Genomic DNA, 9,104 nt, shown 5'->3' on the forward strand with positions numbered 1-9,104 from the left:
TGGTTTTTCTTACTAGTGACGTACATGCCTTCAGGCACCACCCAGTTTTTTTCTTGTGGCCAGCCTGAGGCAGCGCTTGCATCCTGATGTCTGTGTAGGACCCAAGTTCCTGATGGATTTTGGCTTAGCTTATACTGAGGAGGACAGAGATGAGGAGCCCCTGCCTCCTACCCATTCTCGGGCTCCCATTTAGGGGGCTCAGCTTTGTTTGGGATGCTGGAAAGACTCGAGAGCATTTTGGGGTCCCGGACGGGGCTTCTGTGAACCAGCTCAGGTTTTCTGACTTGGGCCACAGCATCCACCTGCAATGTCCACCTGGCGTCCCCTCGAGTCCTGCTTGGCCTCTTGGAGGAAATACGTAAAAGCAGGGGGATCGCCGCCTGGGACTTTGGAAGAACTGGACATAGCGCAGCGGAGATCCAGGCTGTTCCCTTTCAGCACCATCTTGGCTCAGCAGATGTCCAGTCAGGTGGGAGGGATTGTTAGCTTTGTGACCTTGGGTAAGTCACTTTACCCTCTTCACTGTAAATGAGCTGGAGAAGGAAGTGGCAAACCAGTATCTTTGCTGAGAAACCCCTAATTGGGGTCGTGAAGAGTCGGACACAACTGAACGATAACCACAAAGTGCGTTAGGGTGTGTGTCTTCCATGGTCCTCGTGCTTGGTAAGATGAGGCAAGAATGTGAGTGCACATGTTGGTGAGTTAGTCAAGGAGCAGGTGCTAATTCTGCCAGGCCCAGGGGTTTACAGAGATGAGTGTGAAATGTTTCCTGTTTCGAAGAGTAATGCAACAGAAAAATGAATGGGGGGTTGCATATTGCACAATGGACAGGGTGATGAGAAAGTGGCCACGTCTGGAAGGTAGGCGCGAGATTGCTGACGGACCAGCCGCCAGGTGGTGTAGGAAGGGGTGGGCTGGGATCTCCCTGCGCGGCATGCCCCTTCCCTGACCCTAGGCTGGGCACGTGGACATGGGATGGTACATGTAAGAGGTGTTGAGGTTCAGGCCCAAGTCCAGGAATGTTGCTTCCTGCCCACAATGAGCAGGTGCCCTGAGGATGATGGTGAGTGGGTCTGCCTGCCTTCTTGGGGGACTTGGCTGCCATGGGCCAGGGTAGTTGGGGGTGTGGGCAGGCTTGTTCAGGGTACAAGGGCTTATGGGCTGGGAGTCGGAGACAGCCAGTGCCAAGGTGTGGTTGTGGAAAGAACCAGAAAGCCATTGCTCCAGAACACAGATTTCATGAAGGGAAGGTATGACAGCTCCGCGAGGGTATGAAGTCCAAAGGTTTGGATGACTTACCTCTCAGTGGTTTAGCCTGGAAGAAATGCCCCTGGGGGTTGGGATGGGTGGGAGTGGCACTGCAGATGCTGCCCCATTTGGAGAAAAGTCGGCCCAGTGCCTGACCGTAAGAGCTTCGAAGGTGCCTAAAGGCTTGGCTGTGACCCGGTAACTGGTGGTGCAGAAAGGCCACTGAGGGGCCCCCATACACCCCGGACTGTCCTAAGACACCAACATCAAAGCCCAAGTGTCTCTTCGGGGAGCCAAGCCCCCCGCCACGGGACCAGGGCATCCCTCGGAGTGGGGGCACTGAGTCAGGCGTGTGGTAGGAGCAGAGATGGCCAAATGGGATGGAGTGCAGGAGGGTGGGTGGGGCGAGAGCCCCTAAAATTGGCAGATTCAGGCCAGATGTCCGGTGGCAGTGTCTTCAGAACTGGGCCTAGAGCCTGGAAGCCGAATTCAAATCCAGCTTCAGACATGTACTAGCTGTGTAACCTGAGTAAGTCAGCTTCTCTCAGCCTCAGTTTCCCCATCTGTAAAATGGGGACAGTAACACCTACTTTCCAGCGCTGTTGGGAGGTTCAAATGAAATAAAACACGAGAAGCGCTTTGTCAACCTAACGAGCTTTTTGTAAATGCTAGCTAGCTATTTTGGCTGGAGGAAGCCCCTATGCCTGGATGCAGTGGAAGATCGCTGGTTGGGGGGGGGCAGCAGCAGGGGCTGGATTCAGATGCTGGGGGTGCCTTACCAACTCAGATTCAGCCCCGCCTCCAGGCTGTGCCCACACATACACATGCGCAGAGTAGGTGCTTTTGTAAAGTGCATTTAGTGAGAGTGAATTTGAACTACAATGGGTCCCCATTTTACAGATCAGGAAACAGATCCAGAGACAAGCATATAAATGACCTGCCCCAACCTCACTAAGCCTGGGGGGTAGGGGGTAGAAGACAAAAAGGCTTCCTTAGTGATTGAATTAGGTTGGGGAAGCCTTAGGTGGGGAGGGAGCCAGGGGCCTGAGCCAGGAGGTGCTTGGGCCCCTGGGAGCCTTGACCACGCCTTCCCTCTGTCTTAGGTCACCAGGACACATTGTTCCTTGTTATGAGGGCTTTCTAGCTCATACATAGGACAGCCCTGTTTTTATCCATGAGAATCAACTTGAGTGTTTCAAGGTCTGCAAAGCACTTTACTTAGTGTCTCAGCTAAGCTTCTGCAAAGGCAGCCCTGCAGGGGAGGAGCTACAGGAATTAGCCCCATTTTGGAGAGGATGAAGTAGAAACTGAGGAGGGCTCCCAGGTCCCAGCAGCTGGTGGACTAGATGGGACAGATGTTTGTAACCTGCATGTGGCAGACCCACCTGGCCTGCTCCAGACTCCCGGTGTGACCACTGACTGCCAGGAGGACTCTGATATGAGGGAGCCAGGAGAAATTTGGGGTCATTAAAAATAGATGCAACTTCCCAAAGACATCTAGTCACTCCTCTCCTGCTCCTGGTCAATTCTGGACTCGCCCATTTGCAGTGTCTGTCTGAGATGTAAATTGATGTCCATCCCACCTGTATGCCATAGTCTAAAGACAATGAGCATTCTTCATCCACTTGGTTTTTCCCATGTGAATGGTCAGGCCAGTCTTTTGTGTCCCTTTGTGTGGGACATGGACGAGAGTCACACAGGACTCTGGCATGGGTGGGATGTATCTGCATCTCTGAAGATGCCATCTCTTTGGATAGAGACCACAGACAGACTGAAGGATTTAGGGTCAAGTGCCTACTCAGTGAGGAACGGGCCTTCCTTGTAAAGGGCACTTGCTGGTGGTATGACCTGGGCTTTTGTTCCAGAATTCCCAGATGCCAGGGCTGAGTGCCCATGTGCTGAATCAGTTCTAAGCATGTTTCCACTGACTGCCTTGGACTTCCTCAAAGGATTTCTCTCAGCTGGTTATTCTGGGTGTGTGGGTGCCTGGCTCCCATTCTCCCAACCCCACTTTGAGCTTTAGACCTTGGAGCCCGAAGATTCCGCAGGCTGAGAAACCCACAGCACATGGCCCTGAGCTGCCCCCTTCACTGGGGATGGGTTTGAGACTGCCCTGGGCAGGGCTCTCTGCCCACCCGAACTCACTGGCTGGCCACACACACACACACACACACACACACACTCAGCAATGCAAAGGACCCTTCCTGGAGCCTGGTGAGGCGTGGAGGGTACATCCCCTCCTCTATGGGGTCAGGGAACTACAGAATTATAGGTTCGCAGAGCTGGGGGAATGAGGCCACCTGTTGATTTTAAAGATGAGAAGCCAAGGTCTGTAGAGGAGTTGGGAGGGGCCTCCAGCTGCTGTATCTGGGGTCTTTGTGCAGGCTACTCTGAAGCAGGAGGAGGGTCACTGAAGCCATCGGACAGGGAGAGGGAGGGGAGCAGGCTGGGGGGTCCCAGGAAGTGGGAGTACAGGTTGCTGTCTTTCAGAGAGGGTGAGTTGGATACCTGTGGGAGTGCAGACAGGGTCAGGGTCTAGCCCTTGAAACTCTGGCTGCCTGACCTAGCCTGTCTCATGGGGAACCCCATCTCAACCCCTCAACCCCTGTGTGCCAGTCAGCCTTGGACCATGGCAATCCCGATTCCTGGCCCCCCACTCAGCCAGGCCCTCATCCCCAGGTAGGCAGGCCCATGTCTGTTCCCCAGGGCTCAGAGCTCACGGTGGGCAGGTAGCGGTATTCCCGGCTTTGGGCTGGGTCTATCTTGGCCAACGCCTGGATCTCAGCATCTCTTGCATTGACTATTCTCAGGTACAGCTCAATGTGGCCAGCCTGGGACCCAGGAAAGAGGGCCATGCTGAGCTGGGAGCCTCAGGGCCCAAGCTTCCCTGCACCTCCTACCACCAGGGGCCTCAACACACCTGAGGGATGGCATTCAGCTGCCTGGGGTGAAGGCGTGGTGCCCGGGGCAGGGCTCTCAGAGGCAGCCTCCAGCGTCCACTCAGCACCCTCTGCTCCAGGTCAAATAGCTGTACGTTGGTCCAAGCCTGGGGCCTTGGCTCCTGGCCTCTGTCCCAAAGGCCCCAGGCCTGAAGCTCTGTGACCAGGGTCACAGCCAGGGAGGGATGCAACCTGTTGGGGTGGGGGCAGAAAGAAGGACTCATCATGGTCAGTCCCAAGAACGAGGACTGGGAGCCATCCCATCTTAGGACAGATGATGCTAGAATGGGCCATGGAACCTTCGGACACTCACTGGAGTGCTCTAGAACATCAGGGTTTGTGGGAACTGGAGATTTCAGAGGACAACACTGAGGGTCAGAGAGGGCCACTGAGTTGCCCAGGGTCACTCAAGTAGGCTTGGAGGAGCTGTCACTGACCTGGGCACAGGCTGTCTGGCTGCCAGGATGGCACAGTTGCCCAGGGGAGCCCCTGGGGTGGGGGGCAGCGGCAGACAGGGACTGGGGGGTAGGGCAGTGCTGGGGCCGGTCTCCTGCCCACCCCGTGCCAGCCCTGTCACCAGCTGCACCTGTGACCACTCAGGCTCCAGTCCCAGCAGGAAGTCGTAGAATATGGCAAACCCAGCCCTGGGCAGGAGGAGGACAGAAGAGGATATCAGAGCAGGGGCCCTCCCCTCCCTGTGCCCACTCCCCTCCCGCCGAGGCCGGGCCTCACCCTGGGTCATAAGGAGCTGGGCCCAGCACATCGGGCGGGGGCAGGAGGTGGCGGCTGTGGGCTGGGGCTCCTGTAGTTTCCTGCAGCAGCAGAGACAAGTGCACCCTCTCCAGTAAGCCTTCCAGGCTGGCCTCAGCCTGGGAAGGGACAGAAGGGAGCCCTGCTCTGCAGTGGGGGGATACGAAGTGCAGGATCTGGGAGTGTCCCCCTCAGGCCAGCTTGCCCCAAATCCTCATTTTACATTTGAGGAAACTGAGGCAAAGTGGGGCAGGAACCTGCTAGGAATCCGGCTCCCAGCCTAGGGTCTCATTCTTTCTGGGGTGCTCGTCCCTCCCACCACGGAGTCCTCACCATCATGCCTAGGAAAGGGCTGTCTCTGGGGGGTCCTGGGGGAGGGGGTGGCAACGGGGGAGCCACAGGGGGTGGCAGGCGGGCAGAGCCTCCTCTTCCTCTCCGGAGCAGGCCAATCCCCTCCTTGGGCTGGGGCTCCCACGGGCCTGAGAGCAGAAATGAGGGGTCTGAAGGCCCTGCATCAGCTCCCGGCATCTTGTCTGCTGGAGCCACACAAAGGCCCCAGTGACCCTATTGTACAACTTTTTACACATGGCTCAGAGCTCAGAGAGGGAGAGCCAGCGAGGTGTCTGCGGTCGCACACACCCGGCCCCGGGCCCAGAGAGTGAGGGCCGGGGGCGGTGCCAGGGAAGCTGGCCTGGCAAGATGCAGCACCCTCCCTCCGGCTGAGGCTCTTGGATTGGCCCCCTGTCGTCTCCCCTGGGAGAGTCTAACCTCCAGGAGGGCAGGGGCCCGCTCATTCTTCTGCTTCCTGTTCCTGTGCCTGGCACATGATAGGCACTTTATTAATGAGTGTTGATTGAACACACAGGGCATAAAATCATAGATTTAGAGCAGAAAGGGGAGCGAGGTCACCGACTCCACCTCCATTTTACAGAAGACAAAGACGAGAAGGAGGAAGAATAGAGGAGCCCCGGGCCTGGGCCTGGCCAGAAGAGGCCACACTCACACAAGGAGCCACCAGCTGACCAGTGTGTGTGTGGGGGGGTGTGCTCCAAGCAGGCCCAGCTGGGTGCCCATCCCCCAGGCCCTGCCTCTCCAGTCCCCAGGAATCCCAGGCCACAGGTCCCCTCCCTGAGTCTCCAGGCCCTGGGGAAGGTTCTCCTCCCCCTCCAGGAATCCAGACACAGATCCGGGGTCTTGGAGGGCATCTACTGCAAACCCCCCATTGTACAGACGAGGAAACCAAGGCCCAGAGTTGTCTTCCCTGATCCCCACCCACCACTGATGACGATGGGTCCTTCCCTGATGTCCTTGGGCACCCTGGCTGGGCTCCCCTCTTTCTGCCCCCCCTACCCCCACCCCTACACCCAGAGACTGTCAGTTCCTAGAGGGCCTGGACTTTCCGTCCTCTGGGCTGAGCACAAGGTGGGGATTCCTTTCATTGAGATAACTTGCCAAAGTCACATGGGAACAAGCAACAGAGACAGAATCTGAACCCAGGTCCCGGCCCTCCTCTTCTAGGTCTCTCTCAGAAGTCTTCAACAGTCTGTCTTGGCCTTAGCCTTGGGGAGCTCAAGATCTGCTTGGGGAGACCACACTCTGAGCCACTGAGGGTTTGGGACGGTGGCCCCTAGCTCAGAGCCCCCTGGGCCACATGGCACTTGGCTGGACCCTGCCACCATCTTCAGCCAAAAAGGAGGGGGGAAAGTGCTCCTGTCCAGGCTCTGACTTAGGGGTGGCTCTCGTAAGGAGGAGACCAAGCCCAGGGAGGCTGTGGGAAGGAAGGTGGGGGAGAGCAAGTATGCCAGCATTTATACTTCTTCTAACACTGGCTAGCTGGGTAACTCTAGACAAGTCCCTGAACCTCTCTGAGCCTCAATTTCACCCCCATTTTAATGGGGGTGAAAATACTGGACTAAATGGTAGGGATAGGGATTGAACCTATGACTTTATTGCTACAGGGGACTCCCAGGAGAGGAAACTCCTTCCACCAACACAGGTCAGCAACTTCTCTGCAACTCTGAGTCTTACAGAGCTGTCTAGAGCACTGTGAGAAAGGAGGGAAGGAAGAAGGGAAGGGAGGAAGGAAGGAAAGGAGGGAAGAAAGGAAGGAGGGAAGGAAGGCGGGAAGGAGGGAAGGGAGGGAGGGAGGAGGGAAGGGAGGGAGGAGAAGAGGGAGGAAGGAAACAAACATTTATCAAGTACCTACTATGTGCCCAGCACTGGGCTAGGTGCTTTTATAAATATCTCATTTGATCCTCACAACAAACCTGGGTGGTAAGTACTATCATCCTCATTTTACAGCTGAGGACACTGAGGCAGACAGATATTAAGTGACTTGCCTAGAGTCACACAGCTCTGTGTCTGAGGATGGATTTGAATTCAGGAAATAACAATAATAATAATAGCTAATATTTATTAAGCACCTACTATGTGCCAGGCACTTTATAAATATGATCTCATTTGATCCCCACAACAACCTTGGGAGGTAGGTGCTATTATTATTTTCATTTTACAGATAAGGAAACTGAGGCAAAAAGATTAAGGGTCACAGAGCTAGTGTCTGCAGCTGAATTTGAACTCAGGTCTTCCTGATCTGTAGACGCTGTGCCACCAGCTGAAGGGTCTCGCCCAGGGTCACACACACAGGAGGGGTCAAAGGCAGAATTTGAACCTTGGTTCACGTTCCTGACTCTGCTGCCTCACTGAGACAGCAGGGCTTCGTGGACAGAGCTCTGGGCCTGGATTTGGGAAGACCTGGGCCCAATTCCCAGCTCCATCACTTCCTGGCTGTATCAATCCCTCAGTCCACAAGCATTTATAAGCACCTCCTATGTGCCAGTCACTGTGCTAAGCACTGGACTTCCAAAGAAAGGCACAGCAATGGTCCCTGGCCTCCGGGAGCTCACAGCCTCTGTAAGTGACTCCATTTACAAGCTGTATGCAGTGTAACTGGAAGGGGGACGTGAAAGGCCAACCAGTGCTGGAAAGGGAGTCCCTGGGCAAGTCTCTGAACCTCAGTTTGCTTGTCAGTAAAATGGGTACAGCACTTGATTACAGGACACCTCCTGTGACGGGGAGCTCGCTCTCCATCAGGGTTGGAAGGGCCTCAAAGCCCCACCCCCGCCCCCTTCTCCCTTCCTGGGCTTTCCATGAGTCCCTTGGTAGGGATGCCTGACCAGAAGAGGGCAAACCTACCCCAGGGACGTCAGGGGTATGGGTGCCAGAGCACTCACCCTGCCGGGATCTCCGGGGTCCTCTCTGCATCTGCAGGGCCAGGATTTCAGTCTCCAAGTGGCCGTTAACAGCTTCTAGGGCCTGCAACTGTGTGTCCAGCGTCTGGGGCCCAGCAGCAGCCTTCCCTTCTGTGGACCAAAGAACTCTGACCCCTTCTGGCTTCCCCAAACCTGTTTCACTGGGGACAAGTTTTTGTAGGCCTCCCTGCCTGCTTGGGCTAGAGTTCCAGGTGTGCACCTCCCCAGCTCCAGAGTCTTCCATGACTCCCGAGGACCCATAAGGTGAAAGAAACAGAATCCCCACACCTCAGAGGAATTCTGACAAGCGGTCATTCGGACCCCTGGTCCTTGGCCAAAGGGCCCCGGTGAGGGGAACCTCACTATATTCCAAAGCAGGCTTCTCCACTCTGTCATGACCAGCTTCCCCTCTCATACACTAGGATATTCCTCCTGGGGATACCCTTCCCAGCTCCCATTGGGGCCGGGACCCTAGGCAGCCTCAGCACAGCGTCCTGGGGCTCACTCACGCCTCTTCTGAGTCCTCCCTTCCAGCAGCGCAGCCTCGAGGTGCAGCTCCCATATCTTGGCCAGGACTCCGGGGTCTCTGCCCCCGGCTTGGAGGTAGGACATCTGGAGGGCCCTGGGCAAGAGGGGGAGAGGAGGAGGCTGCTGAAGGTCTCTCAGTCCTTGCCCAGGCCTCCCACTGAGGGAAGATGACAGAGATCACTGTGGGAAGAGCAAAGGTTTGATTTGGGATCAAAGGACCTGTGTTCAAATCTTGACACAGATAGCACTGGGGAAAGAACGCTAGCTGTGGAGTCAGTGGACCTGGGTTCAAATCCTATTTCTAACCATCTGGATGACCTAGGGCAAATCCATTCTTTTCCCTGGGCCTCAGTTTCCTCATCTGTCCAATGGGGGTGGTTTGGACTAG

The 9,104-nt window shown here is 55.9% G+C and overlaps 1 protein-coding gene across 2 annotated transcripts in view; it reads right to left on the minus strand.

The window, feature by feature from the left end:
- Window positions 1-68: 68 nt before the first annotated feature.
- Window positions 69-9,104, minus strand: part of CCDC17 (coiled-coil domain containing 17) — an 11,353-nt gene continuing 2,317 nt past the window's right edge. Inside the window, exons 7-15 of one of the 2 annotated variants that reach the window (XR_003566955.1) lie at window positions 8,698-8,810; window positions 8,171-8,299; window positions 5,271-5,416; window positions 4,920-4,999; window positions 4,625-4,831; window positions 4,169-4,379; window positions 3,969-4,079; window positions 3,549-3,756; window positions 69-769 (exon numbers count right to left, since the gene is read on the minus strand). Coding sequence is in view for 1 of the 2 variants with exons in the window: in XM_027837950.1 (XP_027693751.1) it covers window positions 3,634-3,756; window positions 3,969-4,079; window positions 4,169-4,379; window positions 4,625-4,831; window positions 4,920-4,999; window positions 5,271-5,416; window positions 8,171-8,299; window positions 8,698-8,810 (1,120 nt within the window). In the remaining variant the exon portion in view is untranslated. Of the gene's footprint in view, window positions 770-1,840; window positions 3,757-3,968; window positions 4,080-4,168; window positions 4,380-4,624; window positions 4,832-4,919; window positions 5,000-5,270; window positions 5,417-8,170; window positions 8,300-8,697; window positions 8,811-9,104 lie in introns of those variants that run through there. The other variant, XM_027837950.1, reaches the window with a different exon arrangement.

This window comes from Vombatus ursinus, unplaced genomic scaffold (assembly GCF_900497805.2).
Source record: "Vombatus ursinus unplaced genomic scaffold, bare-nosed wombat genome assembly UNPS02014825.1, whole genome shotgun sequence".
In the NCBI taxonomy this organism is placed as follows: domain Eukaryota; kingdom Metazoa; phylum Chordata; class Mammalia; order Diprotodontia; family Vombatidae; genus Vombatus; species Vombatus ursinus.